This window comes from Oncorhynchus clarkii, chromosome 19 (assembly GCF_045791955.1).
Source record: "Oncorhynchus clarkii lewisi isolate Uvic-CL-2024 chromosome 19, UVic_Ocla_1.0, whole genome shotgun sequence".
NCBI lineage: Eukaryota > Metazoa > Chordata > Actinopteri > Salmoniformes > Salmonidae > Oncorhynchus > Oncorhynchus clarkii.
The window spans coordinates 39,005,349-39,032,226 of NC_092165.1; the positions used below are offsets into that span (position 1 = coordinate 39,005,349).

General features: G+C 42.7%; 1 protein-coding gene across 6 annotated transcripts in view; it reads left to right on the plus strand.

Moving 5' to 3' along the window:
- Positions 1-2,226: 2,226 nt before the first annotated feature.
- Positions 2,227-26,878, plus strand: part of LOC139375163 (estrogen receptor beta-like) — a 32,081-nt gene continuing 7,429 nt past the window's right edge. The window contains exons 1-5 of one of the 6 annotated variants that reach the window (XM_071116705.1): positions 18,415-18,479; positions 21,552-21,701; positions 22,685-23,202; positions 23,392-23,588; positions 26,725-26,841. In XM_071116705.1, coding sequence (XP_070972806.1) covers positions 22,769-23,202; positions 23,392-23,588; positions 26,725-26,841 — 748 coding nt within the window. In that variant the 5' untranslated portion in view covers positions 18,415-18,479; positions 21,552-21,701; positions 22,685-22,768. Of the gene's footprint in view, positions 2,417-18,351; positions 18,480-18,547; positions 21,702-22,684; positions 23,203-23,391; positions 23,589-26,724; positions 26,842-26,878 lie in introns of those variants that run through there. The other 5 variants (XM_071116706.1, XM_071116702.1, XM_071116704.1 and 2 more) reach the window with 5 other exon arrangements.

Consider the following 26,878-nt stretch of genomic DNA (forward strand, 5'->3'; position numbering starts at 1 on the left):
AGGCCAGGCTCGCAGTCAGTCTAAATAAAAATAAAGTGTTCGATGGGGGTGAGGTCTGAGCTTTAATGCAGACCAGTCAAGTTCTTCCACATCAACCTCGACAAACCATTTAAGTCTGGACCTCGCTTTGTGCATGGGGCGTTGTCATGCTGAAACAGGAGAGGGCCTAGCCCGAACCATTGAAAACAGCCCCAGACCATTATTCCTTCTCCACCAAACTTCACAGTTGGCACTATGCATTCGGGCAGGTAGCGTTCTCCTGGCATCTGCCAAACCCAGAATTGTCCATCGGACTGCTAGATGGCAAAGCGTGATTTGCTGACATTGCTTCCAGAGGCAGTTTGGAACTCGTAGAAAGTGTTAGAGCAAAGGACAGACGATTTTTACGCGCTACACCCTTCAAGATTTGGCAGTCCCGTTCTGTGAGTTTGTATGCCCTACCACTTCGGGGCTGAGCCGTTGTTGCGCCTAGACAATTCCACTTCACAATAACAGCACTTACAGATGACCGGGGCAGCTCTAGCAGGGCAGACATTTGACAAACTGACTTGTTGGAAAGGTGGCATCCTATGACGGTGCCACGTTCAAAGTCACTGAGCTCTTCAGGAAGACCATTCTTCTGCCAACGTTTGTCTATGGAGATTGCATGGCGATGTGCTCGATTTTTATACACCTGTCAGCAATGGGTGTGTTTTTTTTTTTGCATTCTTGTTGAAATGAAACAGTGGCCAAAGGGACAATCCTGTTTAAGAGATGATGATTAGGCTGAGCTCTGGCTCTTGTCCAATTAACAAGCTTAAGGCCAATTAATCTTGATTAAATGTCAATGCACTCTCGATTAGTTATTGCAAACAATAGTATTCTGGTGAGGACTGTTAATATTAGGACAACAGAGACGTGCGCACCGCTGCAGTGTATGAAACAGCGGCTCAGACTAGAGAGGGTGTGGTCTGTGACATCAGCAAACGTTTAATCCTAGTGCTTTCAGAACAGATAAACTTGGCAAAAAGAAGTAACAAATTAATGACCCAATGGAGAAGTTATATTTTATTCATAACAAGACTCTCTTTTCTACATGCCTACGTTAGCAATGTAAATCATAGTCCACATTGTGACATACACTGAGTGTACAAAACATTAGGAACTTCCTAATATTGAGTTGCACCCTCCTTTTGCAGTCAGAACAGCCTCAATTTGTCATGGCATGGACTCTAAATGGCGTCGAAAGCATTCCACAGGGATGCTGGCCCATGTTGACTCAAATGCTTCCCACAATTGTGTCAAGTCAGCTGGATGTCCTTTGGGTGGTGGACCATTCTTGATATCCAAGGGAAACTACTACTGCAGTGGTTCCTATTTATTTCTCATATTTTTAAAGAAACTCATTCCGGCTTTAAACGTACTCTTGTAAGTTGTAATAAGTTGTAATAGTAGAATACACAAGGTGCAATTTCAAAATTGGGTAGTGCATCATCAATTCCTCTTGTCATGTTATTCATTGCATACCTTGCTTAGAGAGCTATTTATAACTTATCAGAAATGTCCAGATCAACTAGCCCATATCAGCTAACGTTTTTTTATTTTGTTTTTTTATCCCATAGACATTGTTGTAATTTTTTAGTTACTCAAATATCACATGAATACACATTAGATATGGCAAAATGTATAGAATTGCTGGAAATAAGCTTTCAACCTGCAAAATTCTCTGCACCAACAAGAAGGGTGTGAACAGTTTGTGTCCTGAACAGTGCTCGGGCCCAGGGTGAAAAAGTTTGGGAACTCTTGTACTTCCCATACCATAACTGGTTCAAAGGCACTTAAATATTTTGTCTTGCCCATTGTCTCAAGGCTTAAAAATCCTTCTTTAACCTGTCTCCTCCCCTTCATCAACACTGATTGAAGTGGATTTAACAAGTGCCATCAATAAGGGATCACAGTTTTCATATGGATTCACCTGGTCATGGAAAGAACAGGTGTTTCTAATGTTTTGTACACTCCATGTACTGTAGCTACACGGCTCTGAGACCACCATCCACGTGGAATGCACAGCCCGAACGCACACCTACAGTACCTCCCCACAATTCCCAACAAAGGCTTCTTCTCTGTTACGGGTCCTCAATTCATTTGGATGTGTTGACAGATGGTGAAATTTGTTTGAGCTAGGCTATGAAAGTCAACGGTCCAATATTCTAGAACACTGCTGCGCGCACGCGTACATGTTTTGGACTATAATAAACTTAGGCTGCGTCGCCGTTTCTTTTTCTGTTTTCTCTAGTTGTGCGAGTGTGCTCTACAGTAACTCCACGGAAGCGCTGCAACCCTAGGCAGCTGGCACTTGGCTCAATTCACCGACTGGGAAAGAGGTCCCCGTCCACTGATGACAGGCTTGGCAGCAGATCAAACTACAAAGTGGCAGGTTGGTTTGATCAAACTATTGTTTGTATCCTATTGGCGTCTTTGAAACTGAGAAACAAAGTGAAAGTAAAAAGCTGAACATGATTGTATATAAGTGACAGCTAGATTATGTTGAAAAAGTTACTCACACAATTGTCATAGGCCTATATGAAATTACTAGCTAGCCTTTTACACTTTAGTAGAAACACTGTGTTGAAGCGTTGTAAAATATTTTCTTTGATGTGTGATTTGGTAGAGTATCCAAGGCTATATTATTTCAAATCTATAACTCGTATTGTGGTCTGTGGATATCCTTAGGCTACTGTCAGTAAATCGATGAGACATTTCGTTTCGGCTACAGTTGTGATTTAGATTAACAGTAGTTTAAGATTTTGTATACTATAGATTTGGTGACAAACATATAACAGATCTGGACTCATCAAGTTGAATTAACAGCTATATATTGCTATATGCTTGGCACACATTATTATACTTTACTTGAAATATCGGTAGCCTATATACTGTAGGCTACTCAGTGACACAGTAGCCTAGGCATTATTGCATACCCTTTTATAATGTAATGAATGTATTATTACTGCTGTAGTTGACCATTACAAACATTCCAGTCCAGTACTATCATTTTGAAACTTTAAATAGCAAATTGATCTAGACTTCCACGAAAAGAAACACATGAGCAATTTGAGAAACAACAAGAGGCATGTAAACTTAGCAAAGGCTTTAAAGAGGCATGCAATCTAGGATAATCAGAGGTTGAGAAGTGATATTTGGACAGTTGGGTTTGTCCGTGGGAGATAACATAGGTTGATAATATACCAGTAACTTAAGGTGATAAGAGACTCATACCCTTATTATGGCTGCCTGCCTGCTCCCTCCTCATTTAGAAAAGAACCCTGCCCAGATTGTGTGAAATAGAGGATGAATGGCTAGACGGGTTGTTTGCTTTGGTTGATTACCAGCAGAAGATCGCATTTAAATGTACAGATAGATTTGGATTTGGTATGGTTGTAAAAAAATATATATAGATTTTTTTTTTGAAATATTACCCACCAAAAATATTTGGTATTTGGTATGGATTTAGGATACAGAGGGGCAGAACAATTGTTCCCTCACTAACAAGCAATTATAAGCTAATATTAGGCAAGTGTTAGCCTATTTAACCCTGGCTTGCATGCATCACATCACACCTATGACCAAAATGACAGCAAGTGCCTTTTTGTTGCTAGTGTTATCTTATTTACACTGTTTTAAAACATATTTTTATGCGCCCAAATGATATTTCCAATTCTCATCATCACATAAACAAAAATGGTCATATCATAAATCAAACATGATTTACATTTGGCAATCTCCTCTGATAGCCTTGACACTGCTCACAATGTAATAATAATCTTACTGTTACTGTGGGTTACTCTCCTTTCTACTTACAAATAACTTGACTGTGGGGGAGCTATGTGTGGGGGATGTCCTGTCATGTACAAAAATAATAACCCAACTGTGCATCCCCTTCCGTCCTCCTGCATTTCAACCACTTGAAACACATTCCGTTGGCAAGCACCTAAAACACACCAAGGTCACGGTTTCAAAAGACTGTCTTAGTTTGTACATTATCCAAAAACTAATACACCATGTTACTAAAACATGCCTCCATGCAGTAATCAAACGCAGCCCTCACTGCAGACACACACTGGCGCACAGCTACACACTCAGTCACTGGTAGTCATGCACATAAGGGCTGCTGTAGGAGTGTGTTGCGCTGTGCAGCCAGCTTTAGGCGTCAGGTTTCAACTTAAACCTCACACACTACTACAACATGCCCATCAGGGATAGTACTGTACATGCCAATGTGTTTACAACGAACCTCTTTAGTTGTGGTATTACATTACAGCTTGTCCTCCATTGCAGATGTTATCTCCTTTTCCATTCAGCTGTAAGCAGGAAAAACTCCCTAGAAGGCAGGAACCTAGGAAGAAACCTAGAGAGGAACCAGGTTCTGAGGAATAAATTATCACAGGGCAATTTGAGGGAGGACACCAATAAACCATGTAGAAACCATCATTCAGAAGGGTTTACCATGTACAAACCAGGTCTATGTGGTTGATGTTTGAGTGGTGAGGCATAGCTGGTGTTATTTGGAGCTGGGTGGTTAAGCGGTGAGTAGTTGAGCTAGCTGCTACAGCACAGAGGTACAGTACAGTGGGGAAGGCTCTGCTGCCAGCCAGGTGTAGGAGCTCCAGTGACAGGTGACAGGTAAATTACCTCCAAGCTCTAGGTGCCATAATCAGCCTGTCTGCTCCACTCAACTGCACTCTGCTCGGCTCCACTCTCACAAGAGTTTTTACTCTACCAAAAGCAGCCCCTCAACTCCTCCTCCCGTGTAATTTGCTTACAAGGCTCGTTTTCTCTCCCTCCTTCAAATTGAGACAAGTCTTTTCTTGAGCGCTTACTTGTCAGTATTGAGGGAGAGCGAAAGGAGGCTAAATGGGGCTGCTGTAGCTCTTTGTGTGGAGGTATGTGTCCCTGGCTCTTTGCCTCCATCTGAGAGGGAACGATGTGGGAGCATGGCTGACTTAATCATTCTGCTTTAATCAATCTCTCAATCACTATCTCCTCCACATTGTCTGACCAACATTGTCTGGAAATGTTCTAGAATGCAATCTTCTTAATGGATTCTTATTTTTTTTTTTTTCCGAATTCACAATGCTTTTTCATTACGATTGACATTAGTCCAACTGGTACAGTATTCTAAAGGCACTAACACTGAGGAAATGAGTGAATCATTGCTGACCTTTGTTCTCAGTGAATAATGGCAAAGGGCTCCTGAACCGCGCTTTGATCTTAATGCTATCGAAACTGGTGGTGGGGGGAGTGTGCAATGAAAATATTCATTTTTTGATGTTCAATCTCTCATTAGCAGCTAGAGAGAGAGCCCTGTACATGAAACTACCTGTACAGCTGAATATCCTGTGCACAAGAAAAATGTGTGCAAGTGAAATAAATGTGCAGTACTAGGTATCACTGAACAGTACCATTGTTTACAGGATAGGGGAGACCAGGGGTTGGTTGTCTCACAGGTTGATTGTCATTGTGTTTATTACCCAAAATCCAGGGGGGCTATGCAATAATTTAAAGATAAAAATGTGTGTCCTCTATAGGAGAGGTCATCCATGTGGCCAATTCAGGTAAGGATCACAAAACATGGAGGTGAGAGGAATATTAACATTTTTCATGGGTGAAAGTAAATATGAATGTTATTTCTTTAATAAATAGTTGTATTCTGGGGGTATCCATAAAAAATTACTGTTATTGAGTCTATTTGTGTCTATTTGTGAGTTCCTAGGTCAAGCCATGTGGAAACTAGCATCTTAATTAGCGTTTGGGTTGGGGGGGGGGGGGGGGGGGGGTTGGGGGGGGGGCTGTCACATGGATGTTGGAGTTGCCTGTCACAATCTGACAATGAATCCTCATTGTAACAATGTATCCAGAAAGCTAAATGTATTTTCCAGATGTGAAAAGATGTCTATGTTTCACAAGTTTGGACAGCACAGCACAGTACAGTCCAGTAGTTGAATTTAGCAGAGTACAGATCCGCGCACAGGGCCAGCTTAATGAAAGGGCTTATAGGGGCCCAGGAGCGAAAAGCCACAGGAGCCCACTCTCAATGTTCAAAATACACCAGAGAGCATAATTTAGCCACACAGGATCAATAGTTTCTAAAAAAATAAAAGTGGATTAAGGTTTATCACACGCACATACAGGTAACTGCCAAACTAAAGGAAACACCAACATAAAGTGCCCTAATTGGGCCACCGCGAGCTGCCAGAACAGCTTCAATACGCCTTGGAATAGATTCTACAAGTGGACAGCAACCATCCAGGAAAATGCACCCCACACCATAATATATACTTTGTATCATCATTTACTCAAGTGTTTCCTTTATTTTGGCAGTTACCAGTATGCTTACAGTTGCAGGGGTGCTTGTGTTGTGTTAATATTATTATTTTTTTTACATTTTAGATATGCCAGTTGAGAACAAGTTCTCATTTACAACTGCGACCTGGCCAAGATAGAGCAAAGCAGTGCAACACAAACAACACAGAGTTACATAGAAAAGTCTATATACAGTGTGTGCAAATGTAGTAAGATTAGGGAGGTAAGGCAATAAATAGGCCATATTGGCGAAATAATTACAATTTAGCAATTAAACACTGGAGTGGTAGATGTGCAGAAGATGAATGTGCAAGTAGAGATACTGGGGTGCAAAGGAGCAAAAAAATAAATAACAACATGGTGATGAGGTAGTTGGGTGGGCTTTTTACAGATGGGCTATGTACAGGTGCAATGATCGATAAGCTGCTCTGACAGCTGATGCTTAAAGTTAGTGAGGGAGATATAAGTCTCCAGCTTCAGTGATTTTTGCAATTTGTTCCAGTCATTGGCAGCCAAGAACTGGAAGGAAAGGCGGCCAAAGTAGGAGTTGGCTTTGGGGGTGACCAGTGAAATATACCTGCTGGAATGCGTGCTACGGGTGGGTGCTGCTATGGTGACCAGTGAGCTGAGATAAGGCGGGGCCTTACCTAGCAAAGACTTATAGATGACCTGGGGACAGTGGGTTTGGCAACGAATATGAAACGAGGGCCAGCCAATGAGAGCATACAGGTCGCAGTGGTGGGTAGTATATGGGGCTTTGGTGACAAAACGGATGGCATTGTGATAGACTACATCCAATTTGCTGAGTAGAGTGTAGGAGGCTATTTTGTAAATGACCCTGCCGAAGTCAAGAATCGGTAGGATAGTCAGTTTTACGAGGGTATATTTGACAGCATGAGTGAAGGATGCTTTGTTGCGAAATAGGAAGCCGATTCTAGATTTAATTTTGGATTGGAGTTGCTTAATGTGAGTCTGGAAGGAGAGTTTACAGTCTAACCAGACACCTAGGTATTTGTAGTTGTCCACATATTCTAAGTCAGAACCTTTCAGAGTAGTGACGCAAAATGGGCGGGCGAGTGCGGGCAGTGATCGGTTGAAGATGCATTTAGTTCTGCTTGCATTTAAGAGCAGTTGGAGGCCACGGAGGGAGTGTTGTATGGCATTGAAGCTCGTCTGGAGGTTTGTTAACACAATGTCCAAAGATGGGCCATGAAATGTCTATAGGATTGAGGTCAGGGCTTTGTGATGGCCACTACAATACCTTGACTTTGTTGTCCTTAAGCCATTTTGCCACAACTTTGGAAGTAAGACCCATTTGCGACCAAGCTTTAACTTCCTAACTGATGTATTGGGATGTTGCTTCAATATATCCACATCATTTTCCTCCCTCATGATGTTATCTATTTTGTGAAGTGCACCAGTCCCTCTTGCACCAAAGCACCCCCACAACGTGATGCTGCCACCACCGTGCTTCATGGTTGAGATGGTGTTCTTCAGCTTGCAAGCCTCCCCCTTTTTCCTCCAAACATAACGATGGTTATTATGGCCAACCAGTTCTATTTTTGTTTCATCAGACCAGAGGACATTTCTCAAAAAAGTATGATCTGTGTCCCCATTGTCACGACATCCGCCGAAGTCGGCTCTCCTTGTTCGGTCGACATCACCGGCTTTCTAGCCATCGCCGCTCCATTTTTCATGTATCCATTTGTTTTGTCTTGTTCCCTGCACACCTGGTTTTTATTCCGCAATCAATTAATATGTATTTATTCCTCTGTTCCCCATCATGTCTTTGTGTAGGATTGTTGGTGTTATGTGTATTTTGATATTGTGGATATTGTTACGTGCATTACTTTTTGTCTATGTTCCGTGTTTTGGGCACATTTTATGTTATTTTGTGCTGTCATTTTGACCGGAATAAAAAGTGTGCCTGTTCACTACACTCTGCTCTCCTGCACCTGACTTCGCCTCCGATACACACTCCTAACAGAATCCTACACCAATCATGGAGTCAGCAGGAGCAGGTACCCCGGTCAGAGGAGTCCAGGAACACGTCCAGGAACACGCGGATATGCTACATCATCTCGGTGGCATAATGGATCGCGTTGTCCAGACCATGGACCGCTGGGAGAAACAGGAAGTCTCTCCAGCGCCTCGACCAGCTCAACCAGGGTTATCTCTACACGTCCCGTCCGGATCCAGCTCCAGTGGAATACGGGGAGTATGATGGGACGGCCGCACAGTGCCAGGGGTTCCTTTTACAACTGGACCTATATCTGGCCACTGTTCACCCAGCTCCCTCAGGAAGGGAGAGAGTATCCGCCCTCATCTCATGCCTCTCGGGCAGAGCTCTGGAGTGGGCAAACGCCGTGTGGGGAGAGGAAGACGCTGTGTTGGACCACTTCAAGGAGTTTACCCGCCGTTTCCGGGCCGTCTTTGACCATCCGCCCGAAGGTAGAGCGGCGGGTGAACGACTCTTCCATTTGAGACAGGGGACGATGAGTGCACAGGATTTTGCGCTGGAGTTCCGGACCTTGGCCACCGGAGCAGGATGGAACAACAGGGCCCTTATCGACCACTATCAATGCAGCTTACGTGAGGACATCCGACAGGAGTTGGCCTGCAGGGATGCCACCACCACCTTTGACCAACTGGTGGATATGTCCATCCGGTTGGATAACCTGCTGGTCATCCGTGGACGTCCTGAAGGGGCTCTGTCGGTTCCATTTCCCAGCACTTCCACTCCGGTGCCCATGGAGTTGTGAGGGGCTGTGCATAGGGAGGCTGGAGGAGGGGCCTTCACGTGCACCATCTGAGGCCGCAGAGTGCACAATGTCAGTCGGTGCCGGGTTGGTCACTCTGGGAGTCGAGGCAGCAGGCAGGGCACTCTAACGTCACCCCAGGTGAGTATGCACCACTCTCTTCCAGAGTCCTCTGTTGTCCACCTGTTTGTACCTGTTTGTTTCCCTGAGTTCTCCCCGCATTCCCAGCATAAGGCGCTTGTCGATTCAGACGCAGCTGGGAATTTTATTGACAGAGCATTAGCACTTAGTTTAGAAGGCGACTCAATTACCACCCCATTGACTGGGGGATTGTGCGATAAATCACCTTGTAGACACTGTACTTCCCAGGAGTCACGTGTATCCCCTGTCGCAAGCGGAGATGGTGGCTATGGAGACATGTGTTTCTGAATCCCTGCGTCAGGGGTACATTTGGTCCTACACTTCACCCGCCTCCTCAACTTAGAGGTCTCAATCAAATCAAGGTGAGGTACAGTTATCCGCTACCTCTCATCGCCAAGGCGATTGAGTCAATGCACGGGGCGTGCTTCTTCACTAAACTGCATCTCAGGAGTACGTACAATCTGGTGCGTATCCGAGAGGGAGACGGTGTTTAGTACCACCTCAGGGCATTATGAGTACCTCGTCATGCCGTACGGGTTGATGAATGCTCCATCAGTCTTCCAATCTTTTGTAGATGAGATTTTCAGGGACCTACACGGGCAGGGTATAGTGGTGTATATCGATGACATTCTGATATACTCCACTACACGCGCTGAGCATGTGTCCTTGGTGCGCAAGGTACTTGGACGACTGTTGGATCATGACCTGTACGTCAAGGCTGAGAAATGCCTGTTCTTTCATCAGTCTGTCTCCTTCCTGAGGTATCGCATTTCCACCTCAGGGGTGGAGATGGAGAGTGACCGCATAGCAGCCGTGCGTAATTGACTTTTGTACCGGTTTCCTCCAGCATCTTCACAAGGTCCTTTGCTGTTGTTCTGGAATTGATTTGCACTTTTCGCACCAAAGTACGTTCATCTCTAGGAGACAGAACGCGTCTCCTTTCTGAGCGGTATGACGGCTGCATGGTCCCATGGTGTTTCTACTTGCGTACTATTGTTTGTACAGATGAACGTGGTACCTTCAGGCTTTTGGAAATTGCTCCCAAGGATGAACCAAACTTGTGGAGATCTAGAATTTTTGGCTGATTTCTTTTGATTTTCCCATGATTTTCCCATGATGTCAAGCAAAGAGGTACTGAGTTTGAAGGTAGGCCTTGAAATACATCCACAGGTACACCTCCAATTGACTCAAATTATGTCAATTAGCCTATCAGAAGCTTCTAAAGCAATGACATAATTTTCTGGAATTTTCCAAGCTGTTTAAAGGTACACTCAACTTAGTGTATGTATACTTCTGACCCACTGGAATTGTGATACAGTGAAATATAAGTGAAATCTGTCTGTAAACAATTGTTGGAAAAATTACAACAAAGTAGATGTCCTAACCGACTAGCCAAAACTATAGTTTGTTAACAATATATTTGTGGAGTGGTTGAAAAACAAGTTTGAATGACTCCAACCAAGTGTATGTAAACTTCAGACTTCAACTGTATAATCCATAGAAGGGTTTTGGAACCTATTCCCTTAGCAATTTGGGCACACTAGAGATGGCTGCCAGTCCTGATTCAAATTGGAAATGCCATCTATGGATTATTTTTCTATGGTTGGTTGCTATCAGTTAGTCTTTTGCAAATTTCAAAATACAATCTTGAGAAAAACAGCCTGCCTACTGCTGAAAAGAGAAGACTCATCTGTCTGTAGAACCAATAGATTTGATTGTTTCTCAACAACTCCCTATTTTGAGCAAACAGCATAGTCCCTTGGCCTATGATTTGTGACTTTGCAGTAGAGTGCAGTTTAATTCAGTAGTGTACAGTAGAGTCTAGTAGAGTTAAATTCAGCAGAGTACAGCACAGTACAGTGCAGGACAGTACAGTTTAGTTCAGTGGTGTACAGTAGAGCAAAAGTAGAGTACAGTACAGTACAGTTGAGTCTAATTCAGCAGAGTAGAGCAGGGGTTTTCAAACCTTTTAATGTTAAATAAATTCTCACAAAAGTATTGCACTAAGCCTTTACTAGTCTTGTATTAGCGGAGTGACATAGCCATCTGTAGTGCAGGCAAACATTTCTCAGTCCCCCCCCCCCCAAACATCTTCCCGTGGCCATGCAAGGACCCCCAAATATTATGAACCCTGGGCGAAGACCCCTTAAAAAAAAGTATATTTTTGCGAGCTGCCAACTAATTTCTTGAGAGCTGCATGCAGCTTGCGAGCAGCGCAATGACTACCAGTGGTGATCATTTTATATAGTTAAAGCACATTTCCTGCTATTTTACCCATTTTGTCATGAGGCTGAGAGAAAAAAATAACAGTTTTAAAGCAAATTTCCTGCTATTCTACACATTTTGCTATGACTTATGTCCAGTTCATATGCTTTCTGAACAGGGCTGGTTCTAGGATTTTGGGCCCCTAATTAGCTTTTGATTGTGGGCCTCCCCAACTGCCACTGGAAATAATAATAATAATAATAATTGGGTAAAGGGTCCCCTGGAGGTCAGGGCTCCGTGGCACGTCCCCTGCGTGCCCCTCAGTAATAAGGCCCTGACTACCACTGGTGTAAAGAGTGAGACAGGAAAGTGCAAACGCTTTTTGCATATTGATAGAATACTGAAATATAACTGGTTAAAACATGTTTTTTTTTTATTGTTGTTCCACGGACTCCCTAACCCCCCCCCCTCAGTTTGAAAAGAGTACGGTATATTACAGTACAGTACAGATACATATGAACATTAAATTATATTTTTTCTTACAGGTAGCTTTAGTGTAGATTCAATTATTTTAGTTTGAAGTAATTGGTAGCTTGGCAAACTATATTTTCAGAGGAGCTTCCCCAACACTGGGTATTAAGCACATTCATAACTGTTTTATAACACCTCAAATTAGTCACTCTACTTAAGTTGTCTATGCAATGGCATATGATATGGTTATGAACATAGCCACAGGAAGTAGGGGTGCTGAGGGTGCTGCAGCACTCCATGAAAAATCAGAATAAAATGTTTTATGTATATATACTGTATATATGTAAATACAGTGCCAGTCAAAAGATTAGACACACCTACTCATTCCAGGGTTTTTCTTCATTTTTTATATTTTCTGCATTGTAGAATAATAGTGAAGACATCAAAACTATGAAATAACACATATGGAATCATGTAGTAACCAAAAAAGTGTTAAACAAATCAAAATGTATTTTATATGTGAGATTCTTCAAAGTAGCCACCCTTTGCCTTGAAGACAGCTTTGCACACTGTATATGAATATTCATAAAACAAAATAAAAAATAAAATTCACTGTGCCTTTACTAGTCCTTTATTAGCAGACTGATATAGATGTTTTTAGCGCGGGGAAAACATTTTTTTCAGTATCTCTGCTTTGGCAAAAAAGGTAGTTGTATAATTAAGAACAGAACATCTTTCAGGATTCAATTGTTGGAATTGTAATAGTTATTGAATAACTCTTACAATAAAAACAATCCACAATACAGTAATTGAGTACATTGAGACATCAAGTGGTTTGTGATGATTTGATATGATGATTTGGCTCAGTTGGTAGAGGATGGTGCTTGCTAGGGTTTGTCACGCTGGCATAAATGATTCAGGAGACAGGCGCAGTCTGAGTGGTATGGATTTTTATTATACCCAAATTACGGCATTCCGTGTAAGGGCACAGTGACAAAGACCAAACAAACACATAACAAAACACAGGGTTGAAACCCAAACAAAAGAGCGAGGAGTATTTCTAATAAATAACACGCACACAATGATTAGCACATGGGAGGTGACCCGTAATCATCTGCGCAATCCACAATGGCACGAAAGCCAAAACACACAGCACAGGTACTCACACGCACCAACGGACATTGTAACAATAATTGACAGCACTATGGTGAACAAAGGGCACATATATGCAAATACAATTAGTGGGAAAAGGGGCCAGGTGTGCGCAATGAAAGTTCCAGAGGGATTGTGACAGGGTTGTGGGTTCGACTCCCATGGGGGACCCGTATGAAAAAGTATGAAAATGTATGCACTCACTACATTTACTAAAATGTAAAAGGAATGAATAGACCATTTTGGTATTCACATGTGTTTGCAAAGTATTTCAAGAAACTGGAAATCATATCAAGCAAGTATTTTCATATTCCACAATTATCAGATGAACTGTTTTGTACAGATAATTATCAGACTCAAATTACAAATGCTGGTAAACACAAAATGCATTACATTTACATTTTTTCACAAAAGTAGTGCACTGGACCTTTACTAGTCCTGTATTAGCGGGCCAATATAGACGTGTGTAGCGTGGGCATTTTCAATATTTTACAGTGCATTCGAAAAGTACTCAGACCCCTTGACTTGGTCCAGTGGTCCGGTGGCGGTCCGTGCGTCGTCGATACCAGGAGATGATCTTGAGAAGAGCAGACCGGGCTCTCTTCCAGGTCCGGCGACAGCAAGCGGACGAACATCAACGCCGAGGGTATACTGACTTCCTCTTGCTCATGGAAGAGCTAGGGCTGATAACCCATCGAACACACGAAAGGCAAGAGACCAGTGGCTGAGCAGGGGAGGGTGTTGTGGGCGTATTCCACCCACACGAGTTACTGTCTCCAGCTGGTGGGGTTGACAAAGACAAGGCAACGAAGAGTCGTCTCCAGGTCCTGATTGGCTTGCTCCAACTGGCCGTTAGACTGGGGGTGAAACCCGGAAGACAGGCTGGCCGACAACCCAATGAATGTGCAAAACGCCTTCTAGAACCAGGACGAGAACTGAGGACCACAGTCGGAGACCATGTCCACCGGATGCCCATGGGGGGAGTGCAGGGATATATATGACCAGGGACAGTGAGGGACAGGAAGTGGTTGAAGGAGACCAGGTGGAGCTTGCTGACGAGTCTTATTCTGAGCACAGACAGTGCAGGCGGCAACGAACGGTCCAAGGCAGAATGCTGGGACAGGACAGCCCCCACTCCGATGTCCGAAGCATCGACCTCCACCACGAACTAACATCCCGTTAGTTCGTGGTGGAGGTCGATGCTTCGAACATCGGAGTTGGATTAATATGGGAGCTGTGGTGAATTAAAAAAGCATATATATTGAACCTTTATTTAACTAAGCAAGTCAGTTAAGAACAAATTCTTATTTACAATGACGGCCTACCAGGGAAAGGTTGGTTTAACTGCCTTGTTCAGGGGCAGCACGACAGATGTTTACCTTGTCAGCTTGAGGATTCGATCCAGCAACCTTTCGGTAACTGGCCCACTAACGCTCTAACCACTAGGCTACCTGAAGCGACGCCCGGTCAGCAGCTGGGGACCATGTGAACTGAACCTTGGGAGAGGTGAGTGCTGAAAGGGGGGAAGCCAGGGTGCTGTAACCCTGGATAAAATGGCGATAGAAATGGGCAAATCCCAGTAATCGTTGCTGCTGCATTCTGGACGTGGGTTGGGGCCAATCCACCACTGCTCTCAACTTTCCGGGATCCATCTTCACATTACAAGCAGCGATGATGTATCCTAGGAAGGAGATGGTGGAACGATTGAATTTGCAATTTTCTGCTTTAACAAAAAGATGGTTCTCCAGGAGACGCTACAGGACTTGTCGGACATGGAGAAAGTGTTCCTAAGCTGAGCGGGATAAGATGAGGATGTCGTCAAGGTTCAACGTGTCACGGAGAACATCGTTATCCAGGGCCTGGAAAACAGCAGGAGCGTTGGTCAGACTGAATGGCATCACCAGGTATTCGTAGTGTCCACTAGTCATGTTGAAGGCTGTCTTCCACCTTCCCGTAGCCGCACCAGATGGTAGGCGTTCCTCAGGTCCAATGTAGAGAAAATGATTGACCCCTGGAGCAGTCGAAAGCCAAGGCGATTAGTGGGAGCGGGTAGCGGTTCTTAACCGTGATGTCATTAAGGCCCCGGTAGTCGATTCCACAAAGAAGAATCCTGCTGAAAACTTCCCGGAGGTCCTAGTACTCCGTGAAAAAGGTCCGAGGCTTTTTCCGAGCCCACAGGAAGAATTCCCGGGGCAGGCTGCCCCGACTTCAGGCAATGAGCATAGCAGAATGAGATCCAGCCCATGATAACACCAGCAGTCCAGTCGATAAGGGGATTGTTTCGCTGGAGCCATGAAAAACCCTAACACCACGGGTACCTGAGGAGACTTATTGAGCATGAACTGCATAGACTCACTGTGGTTTCCTGACACTCACAGGTTGATATGAGTAGTTTTGTGGGTGACCCTGCCTATAGAGCACCCATCCAGCGCTCTAATGTCCATGAGAGTGGAGAGGGGCTGAGTGGGGATGCCCAGCTCTGACACCAGGATGGTGTCCATGAAACTCTCATCGGCCCCAGAGTCAATAAGTACCCGGAGAGATTTTGTCTGGTCGCCCCAGAGCAGGATGGCATGGAGAGGGGTACAAGTAAGGGGAGAAGGAACATTCTCTGTATGGCCCACCAGAGTATTCATACCTACTAATGAGCATGATCTTTTAATGGACAGGTAAACACTTAATGACCGGTAGTCCCGCATTACAGACAACTCTTAGTGTTAAGTCTGCGTAAACGTTCGGCTGGAGACAATCTAGCTCTGCCGAGTTTCATCGGCTCTCATGGGAACTCGGGTAACCTCGGATTCTCTTGGGAACGTAGATGCCGGGGACTTCCTGGATCCTTGGGCGAGCGAGTGGGACCTGAAACAGACCTCCTCTACCTCCTACGTTCCCATAGTCGCCCATCGATCCAGATGGTCAAGGCGATGAGCGAATCGAGATCCGTAGGCATCTCCCGGGCTGCGAGCTGTAGTTGTACTCTATGCCTTCTGGGAAGTGTTATGAAAATGTGACAGAGAGAATATGCCTGTGAATCATCCAGAGCTTCAACCAAATACAATGCTCAATTGACCTTGATGAATCGTGCTTTGTCCAAATCATTGCTTGTGGTTTGGGTGATTGGTAGCTGCTAGATAACTCTCTTCCCCCTTCCCCTTTGAATGGGGATGGGGCTGTCAAGAGTCAATTATCTTAGTCGGTATTCAGAGTAAATTATCCCTTTAAAGATGGTATAGTGCAGGGGTATTCAACTTTCCCTATGAGGTCCAGAGCCTGCTAGTTTTCTGTTCTACCTGATAATTAGTTGCACACACATGGTGTCCCAGGTCTAAATCAGTCCCTGATTAGAGGGAAACAATGAAAAATGCAGTGGAACTGACGTTTGAGGTCCAGAGTTAAGTTTGAAGGGTGTAGTGTGTTTGAAACAAGAACACTTACCTCCAGACGGTCAGAGGTTCGAACTTGTTTTTGCTAAGCATCCAACTTGCTGTTTGCAATGTTTTGGGGGGGAATTTTTTCTCTCTCTCACAAAAGTAGTGCACTGGGCCTGGTTGCATAAAACATCTTAAGTGTTTCCCTAATTAACCTCTTGAAGCTAGGGGGCACTATTTTTATGTTTGGAAAAATAAAGTTTCCAAAGTAAATGGCCTATTTCTCAGGACCAGATGCTAGAATATGCATATAATTGACAGATTGGGATAGAAAACACTCTAAAGTTTCCAAAACTGTCAAAATATTGTCTGTGAGTATAACAGGCGAAACCTGAGGAAAATCAAACCAGGAAGTGGCTTCTATTTTGAAAGCTCCATGTTCCATAGCCTGCCTTCGCTCCATTTAAAGGGATATCAACCAGATTCCTTTTCATATCGCTTCCTCAAGGTGTCAACAGTCTTTAGACATTGTTTCAGGCTTTTATTTTGAAAAATGAGCGAGAAAGATAACATTGCGTCAGGTGTTCGCATGAGTTTTGCTCGCGCAACAGAGTTTGGGCAGCCATTGCCTCTCCCTCTCCTACTGATAAAGACAGTTGCGGTTGATATATTAGCGATTATATATTTTAAAAACAACCTGAGGATTGATTATAAAAACGTTTGACATGTTTCTGTGGACATTACGGATATTATTTGCAATTTTCGTCTGCATTGTCGTGACTGCTCTTTCCTGTGGATTTCTGAACATAACGCTCCAAACAAACAGAGGTAATTTGGATATAAAAATTATCTTTATGGAACAAAAGGAACATTTATTGTGTAACTGGGAGTCTCGTGAGTGAAAACATCCGAAGTTCATCAAAGGTAAACGATTAATTTGATTGCTTTTCTGATTTTCGTGACCAAGCTACTTGATGCCGTACATAATGTTTTGTCGAGCGATCGATAAACGTACACAAACGCTTGGATTGTTTTCGCTGTAAAGCATATTTTCTAAATCTGAGACGACAGGTGAATTAACAAAAGGCTAAGCTGTGTTTTGCAATATTGCACTTGTGATTTCATGAATATACATATTTGTAGTAATATTATTTGAATGTGGTGCTATGCAATTCAGCGGTTGATGATGACAATTATCCCGCTACATGGATGGGTAGCGTCAAGAAGTTCCCTTAAGTGTTTTACCTAAAGGAATAATTTTATCCATACTGAATGAAGCACTTAAGGGACCTCATCGGCACTATTAACTTTTTCACTTAATTTAAGGAGGAAATTCGACTTAAAATGTTTGGTGCAACTGATTTAAAGTTAAGGAAACTTTAAAGGAAAAGAACAGGGGGGAATTAACATACAATGTTTTATACAACTGGGCCCTGAGCCTTTACTAGTCCTGTATTAGTGAACCAATGTAGTCGTTTTTGCTTTTAGTTTTTTCTGCAGAATGTTCAGCTAGAAATGTATTGATCAAATATGACTGTCAGATAGATTGGAATAGTATAGAAGATTGTGTTCTTTATTAATTCTATTTCTATCTTCAACATGCATTTCTAGATACAGCCCTGCCATTAGTTGAAGGCAGCCAATCCAAAAGTTTCTGAAAAGTAGTCACTTCCTGAGATCTGTATTCAAATAGTTTTAAAAAGTTGTTATATTTGGGATATGTATTCAAATAGTTTTAGTCACCCCCAATAGTTTTTTCCTTTCCACAAAGTATAGTTAAATCTATAGTTATCCCAGACCTGGCATGGTGTTCTCTCTTGGTAAGAACATTCCATCTTCCAAGTATATAGTCTTATTAACAGAGCTGGCACCATGACCTTTGACATGTGATGCAGTGCTGGGTTTACCATGGACCTCTGCCAGGCTGCAGGTTCAACAACTAGACTGTCTGTCCAAAGACCACACCACTGGATTGCCAGCATTTGACAAAACATCGGGCCGTTCAGACTGTCAATAGTATCCATATCCTCAGCATGTAAACGTAAGTGACTCAGTCCATTCTTATATGTTCTGTATGTTAATTAAAAAATATGTACTTGAGATTTTGGGGAAGAAATTGGTTGGAATATTTTTGTCTTACCTTCTAATTTAATATTGATTTAATATTCAAACTGTATGATATATTATTTAAGATGAGTAGAAATAAACAACATTTTCCCTACATCTGAATGTTGAGTTCCACAGGCTTGGTCTCATGTTGAGGTTTGTGATGATGTGAAATACAAAAGCGTAGTATGGGCTATAGTTAATTAAATGTAAAGTCCCCATATTTGGGGAACTTATTAGAATGATTTTATTCAATTTAGTCTGTAACAAGAACAGTAGCCCATATCTGCAAAAGCAGGGTGTCTGCGGAAAGCTGAGTATCTTGGCTATTGATTAGTGCCTTCAAATATTTTATGTGACTTACTACCAAAAATGGGCATACAAATGTATAAAGGGAGGCCGAGCTGATTACATAATTTCAAGACGGCTGCTACCTACATTCCGGTTAGCAGTTGTGAAGCATAAACGAAATAAACACAGAATATGTTGATTCACACCGAAAGCCGGGACTCCACAGATCATGAGGATATCTTATTTGTCTGACTGTGAACAACCATTATTGATCACCAGCCCGAGAGTCAAAATTTTTATTTTAGACAACGTTTTCACCAAATAGCAAACATCTTACAAGGTAAGCTTAGATTTGGTCTGTGTTTGAGCTATAGCTACATGGGAGGTATCAAATTCATCCCTTGGTTGGTAGGAACACATCTAGGCTATTGTCAATTATGATGTATGACTTAATAGCAACATTTATCTTTGCGCATGAAAAGTATGTCTGCTTACATTACACGGGATTGGCTACTATGGCACCTTGACAGTCTCTTGTAGCCAATGAGATAAGCTTTCCAGGGATATGCAGTTGACCTGGGTGGGACAAAGCAAGGCCTAGAACCTTTTATGCGTAATGCGAACTATTGCTTCCTGGCTCAGAGACTTGGAAATGTACCGTGACCACACCTGACACAACTTACTAAAACATCTGCCCATTTCTAGTTGTTAAGTCAATCAATCCCTTTTTTTGCTGATTTTGTTCAGTTTCCAACTCTAGTCATCAATAATTCACTTATAGCTTGTCAATGACAGATTACTTTCAAATTTTAAAAAACATTTATTTATTTATTTTGTGTGTGTTTGATCTTGTGTATTCTGAACTATGTAACTCCTATCTATCTTCTGATAATTTCCTCACAATCTCCCAGATGTCTTCTTTCCAAATATACTAAGTTTTTGCCTTTACATTTAAGAGGTTTAAGAGTTATCCCACCCAGGCTTGACTGGATGGTTTTAGATCAAGCTATAAGTATGGAACTGACCTAAATAGGAATTGACCCTCAGCAACTTCAGGTGAAATACTTTGATTGGGTGAGTTTCCTGGGCATGTGCTGTAATGGACATCTTTACTCTGAATTCATGTGTGGGCCTGTTTTTGTGTGAATGGAAATGGAAACCTAACCAATGCCTGTCCTCAGCTCTCGGCCTGTGCTGTTGGTAGCTGTGCAGTTGGTACCTGTGTTATCCACTCTGACACTGATTAACGTGCTGATGGCCTGTTTGTCACAGCCTACAGTGCCTTCAGAAAGTATTCACAAGCATGGACTTTTTCCACATTTTGTTGTATTACAGTCTGAATTTAAAATGGATTAAATTTAGATTTTTGGCCTACACACAATACCCCATAATGTCAAAGTGGAATTATGTTTCTAGAAATTTTTACAAATGCATTTTAATTGAAAATCTGAAATGTCTTGAGTCAAAGTATTCAACCCCTTTGTTATGGCAAGCCAAAATAAGTTCAGGAGTAAACATTTGCTTAACAATTCACATGATAAGTCACATGGACTCACTCTGCACCCCACACATACAATGATCTGTAAGATCCCTCAGTCGAGCAGTGAATTTCAAACACTGATTAAACCACAAAGAACATGGAGGTTTTCCAATGCCTCACAAAGATTTACCCATTGGTAGATGGGTAAAAAAACAGACATTGAATATCCCTTTGAGCATGAAGTTATTCATTACACTATGGATGGTGTATCAATACACCCAGTCACTGCAAAGATACAGGTGTCCTTACTAACTCAGTTGCCGGGGAGGAAGGAAACCACTCAGGTATTTCACCATAAGGCCAATGGTGACTTTAAAATGGTTACAGAGTTTAATGGCTTTGATAGGAGAAAACTAAGGATGGATCAACAACATTGTAGTTACTCCACAGTGCTAACCTAATTGACAGAGTGAAATGAAGCAAGCTTGTACAGAATAAAAATATTACTAAACATGCATCCTGTTTGCAAATTAATACGGCAAAAAAAATTGGCAAAGCAATTAACTTTTTATCCTGAATAAAAGTGTTGTTTGGGGCGAATCCAAAACAACACATTACTGAGTACCACTCTATTTTCAAGCATCGTGGTGGCTGCATCTTGTTATGGGTATGCTTGTAATTGTTAAGGACTGGGGAGTTTTCCAGGATAAAAAATACTTAGAATGGAGCGAAGGACAAGCAAAATCCTAAAGGAATCCAGTTTAGTCTGCTTTCCACCAGACACTGGGAGATGACCTTTCAGAAGGACAATAACCTAAAACACAAGGCCAAAGGTACACTGGAGTTGCTTACCAAGAAGACAGCGAATGTTCCTGAGTGTCGAAGTTACAGTTCTGACTTAAATCGGTTTGAAAAGCTTTGGCAGGAATTTAAAATAGTTGTCTAGCAATGATCAATTTGATAGAGCTTGAAGAATTTTGAGAATAATAATGGATAAATATTGTACAGACCAGGTGTGCAAAGCTTTCAGAGACTTACCCAGAAAGACTCAGCTGTAATCACTGCCAAAGGTGATTTCTATATGTATTGACTCGGGTGTGAATACTTATGTAAATTAAATACCTAAATGCTGTATTTAATTTTCAATACATTTGGAAAAAAAATGAAAAACCTGTTTTCATTTAGTCTCTGTGCTATTGTGTGTAAATAAATCTGTTTAATCCATTTTGAATTCAGGCTGTAACACAACAAATGTGGATAAAGTCAAGGGATATGAATACTTTCTGAATGCACTATATGTACAGCCTTACGTAAGGCCCTGTAACGGCTTTCCTCTTCTTCTGAGGAGGAGGAGGAGTACCAAGGATCGGACCAATGCGCAGCGTTGTAAGTGTCCATATCGATACTTTATTTACATGAACACTAAACTACAAAATAACAACGTGAAATACCGAAACAAACGAAACAGTCTCGTGTGGCACAAACACTGACACGGAAAATAATCACCCACAACTCAAAAGTGGAACCAGGCTACCTAAGTATGGTTCTCAATCAGGGACAACGATTGACAGCTGCCTCTGATTGAGAACCATACCAGGCCAAACACAGAAATCCCAAAACAGAAAAAGGAACATAGACAACCCACCCAACTCACGCCATAACCATACTAAAACAAAGACATAACAAAAGAACTAAGGTCAGACCGTGACAGGCCCACACGTCCAGTACATACCATATGTAGAGAACACATCTACCTATACACATAAAAATGCACACTTTTCCCAAGGAAGATTGTAACAATTTTAATATATCACGTTACTTGATGTTGCACCTATTTCTTTTTCATGTGTTTCATCTGATCAGGCTTGTTGTCAGTCTGATGTAGGTGAACATTTTTCTTTCTGTACAACATGTTCTGTGATTTGGATTTGAGTATTCACGTTTCCCTCTTCCATCCTGACTTAATTACACTATTGTTAGAAGAAGGAGTGTTCCTCTGAAGTCTCTACAAGTGCACTCGAGTGGCAACAGTAAAAGTAACTGGTAGTCTAGACAAGGTTTGAGACCAAATTAAATAAATGATTTCCTGTTGCATCTGTCCTTTTACAGGCTCAATGTGAGCAAGATATATTACAACTATTTACCACTCAGGATTGGCAATTGAAACTGTTCTAACTCTGAGCAATGCAAACAATGATCTTTCCTCAAATAAACAGATATGATCATATAGTTTTTGTTGAGTATGTACAGTATAAAGAGTGAAGACAACATTATTTTGTTGAGTGACTTTGTGTGCACTTGAGAATATCTATGTGGTATTTGAATGTGACTCTGCATACACTTTCTCCATCCCACCCTCCATGCTGCAGTAGGACTTCTCACTGACTGGTCCCGGTGAGGAAGGCAATAGACGACAGCAGCAGCCACAACGTCAGCCCAACGTTATCCCCAGCATGGCATGTTCTCCTGAAAGTGGGACAGACATTTCTTCCCTGCTCCAGCTCCAGGATGTGGGCTCCAGCAAGGTCCAAGAGAGGGGGAGCTCCCCGGGACTCCTACCCGCCCTCTACAGCCCTCCGAGCGGCATGGAGAGCCGCACATTCTGCATCCCCTCTCCCTACACAGACAACAGCCATGATTACAGTCACAGCCACGGACCCCTAGCCTTCTACAACCCCTCTATGCTCGGCTACAGCAGACCACCTATCTCCGACAGCCCTTCTCTATGTCCACCCCTCAGTCCCTCTCTCTTCTGGCCCAACCATGGCCACGGCCAGCAAAACATGCCCTCGCTGACCCTGCACTGCCCCCAGCCCCTGGTGTACAGTGAGCATAACCCCCACACCCCCTGGGTGGAGCCCAAACCCCACGGCCTCAGCCCCAGCAGGTAGCTACAAGCCTTCAACATCTGACACACCCTCCCTTTGTATCTTTTAATGTACACACCTGTCTTATTTGACCTTTTCTTGTCTCCTATAACATCTCAGATGGGTAAACAATAGGAGACAGCCTCTTAACAAAACTGAGGCTTCTATTTTGGAGTTTGTTAAACATTGATTGACGTTCCTTCTCATAGCCCTCTCCTCCACCCTACCAAGCTGCTGGGGAAGAGACTGGAGGACGGAGAGGAAGTGAACTCCTCCTCAGCCAGCTGTGTGGTGGTGAAGGCAGACATGCACTTCTGTGCCGTGTGTCATGACTACGCTTCGGGCTACCACTACGGCGTGTGGTCTTGTGAGGGCTGCAAGGCCTTCTTCAAGAGGAGCATCCAAGGTATGACCACCAGGGGAGCTGTGTGGGATCATTACCATGTCTACCCTAGGGACTGTGGTCATGGTGGCCACCCTCTGTCTCAGTGTCCTGTAAGGTCTGCCACTCCCAAAAAATGTGTGATATATAAATATAATTTGGTTTAAAAAAAACGTTTTCAGTGTAAACTTAAAACAACTCGAACCAGATATAAAGTATGTAGCAAAGATAATAGAGCTACAGTACCAGTCAAAAATGTGGAATGAGTAGGTGTGTTCATTCTCTCAACCAGCTTCATGATGTAGTCACTTGGAATGCATTTCAATACACAGATGTGCCTTGTAAAAGTTAATTTGTAGAATTTCTTTCCTTAATGCGTTTGTGCCAATCAGTTGTGTTGTGACAAGGTAGGGGTGGTATACAGAAGATAGCCCTATTTTGTAAAAGACAAAGTCAATATTATGGCAAGAACAGCTCAAATAGGCAAAGAGAAACGACAGTCAATCATTACTTTCAGACAGCGGTCCCGGCAGACTGGGCTGCACGGAAAGGATATATATATATTCAATATATATGGTCAAATTAAATAATAATTATATACAATTTTAGGCTATTTGTGCAGTAAGTACATTGAACTTTGTGCAGTCTGTTGGTCCTTTCCTCACCACTCTAATATTTCTGTCACGCCCACAACAGTTTACAGATTTTGAACTTCAGTAATGCGTGCGCCGCGAGTTCATCATGGTCTGCGTGAGCTATGTTGCCCGGCAACTTTGTACTAACTAGCTACGTTAGCTGACATAAATATAAACAAACAAACGTCGCTTCTTCTGAAGGGGCAAGGGGGATACAAGGCCCAACGACCATGTCGATAATGCAGACAGCAGAACCAGAGACTGTAATTATTATTTTTTTTATGAAAGAAAAAGAAAGCCTCGTTCAATAGAAAATATGCGAGTGGACAGGGGCATATTTGACATGTTCCAAACATTAGTGGGGATTTTGGGATAGACTGAGACTGAGCCTTCTTTCTCCCAGCTGGTGCGCGATCACACAGTTTCGCTGTCAACAGCGGTCAAGCTTTACTTCCCAATCGCCAAAGACCCACGAAGTGTGAAGGAAAGATTCCACGACCCATTTGTGAATGTCCCAGGTGAATCGTCCGTGCAGGAAGATCAACTCCTTGAGGTTGCAAATGACGGTGGCCTTAAAAGTATGTTTGAGAACCTCATTTCTGTCGACCTTCTGGATTAAAATCAAGGCTGACTATCCTGAGATAGCCACAAAAGCACTGAAAACGTTGCTTCCATTTCCAACATCCTATCTCTACGAAGCAGGGGTTTCCGCAATGATGTCAACAAAAACTTAGTTACGGAGTAGACTGGACACAAGGAACACCATTCGGGTATCACTGTCTCCCATCACCCTTAAATGGGACCGTCTTGTTGCCTGGAAACAAGCTCAGGGCTCCCACTGATTCAGTGACATGGTGAGTTGCAATGTTTTTATTATATGGTCGTTTAGAGAAAAATATAAGCTTTGTTTTTATAATATCATCACATTAGACCTACTTAAACTAAAATGTTATGAAAAAGCGGCTATACTAAACTTATAGGCCTAATCGATATTCTGGTTGTGTCAAAAATATTATCTATATGAGACCGGTCCATGGTGCAAAAAAGGGTTGGCGACCGCTGCTTTAAGACATGAAGATCAGTCAATCTGGAAAATTTCAACAACTTTGAAAGTTTCCATATGCAGTCGCAAAAACCATCAAGGGCTATGATGAACCTGGCTCTCATGAGGACCTCCACGGGAAAGGAAGTCCCAGATTTACCTCGCCCTCAGAAATTGCAGCCCAAATAAATGCAACAGACACATCTCAACATCAACTGTTCGGAGGAGACTGCGTGAATCAGGCCTTCATGGTCGAATTGCTGCAAAGAAACCACTACAAAAGGACACCAATAAGAAGAGACTTGCTTGGACCAAGAAACACGAGTAATGGACATTAGACTGGTGGAAATCTGTCCTTTTAATCTGATGAGTCCAAATTTGAGATTTTTGGTTCCAACCGCCGTGTCTTTGTGAGACGCAGAGTAGGTGAACGGATGATCCCTGCATGTGTGGTTCCCACCGTGAAGCATAGAGGAGGAGGTGTGATGGTGTGGGTGTGCTTTGCTGGCGACACTGTCTGTGATTTATTTAGAATTCAAGGCACACTTAACCAGCATGGCTACCACAGCATATTGCAGTGATACGCCATCCCATCTGGTTTGTGCTTAGTGGGACTATCATTTGTTTTTCAACAGGACAATGACCCAACACACCTCCAGGCTGTGTAAGGGCTACTTGACCAAGAAGGAAAGTGATGGAGAGCTGCATCAGATGACATGGCCCCCACAATCAACTGACTTCAACCCAATTGAGATGGTTTGCGATGAGTTCGACTGCATAGTGAAGGAAAAGAAGCCAACAAATGCTGAGCATATGTGGGAACTCCTTCAACACTCTTGGTAAAGCTGGTTGAGAGAATGCCAAGAGTGTGCAAAGCTGTCATCAAGGCAAAGGGTGGCTACTTTGAAAAATCGTAAATATATTTTGAGTAGTTTAACATTTTTGGGGGGTTATTAAATGATTCCATTTCATGTGCTATTTAATAGTTTTGATGGCTTCAATATTATTTTACAATGTAGAGAATAGTAAAAATAAAGAAAAACCCTTGAATGAGTAGGTGTGTCCAAACTTTTGACTGGTACTGTATTTATTTTTTAAATAAGATCATATTTGAGAACTAACAATCACCAAAATAAAACCTAGACAGTCAGGGAGAATCTAAAATTCCCTAAATGTCATGGCATGGGGCCCCCATTGATTTTGTTATGTTTTAGTCACTCAGATAGCATAATAACACAGCATAAATCATGGCAAAATGTTTAGAATTGCAAGAAACTAGCTTTAAAACAGAAACATTTTGTCTCTGCGGCCAATAGGAGGGCCTCAGTGCCATTGGCCTCTCCCCCCCCCAAGCTAACTTGGCCATCGCTGCTGAAAGAAATCCTAGGGGTGAACGCTGAAAAAGGTTGATTGTAGGTTGATCAGATATGATGAATAGTGCAGCCATGTCATTTCTCCGACTGTCTCCATCTATCTCATCTAGGCCACAATGATTACATTTGTCCAGCAACTAACCAGTGCACTATCGACAAGAACCGCCGTAAAAGCTGCCAGGCCTGCCGCCTACGCAAGTGTTATGAAGTGGGCATGATGAAGTGTGGTAGGCAGCCATCTTCCTTATCTAGTCTAGTTGTGTT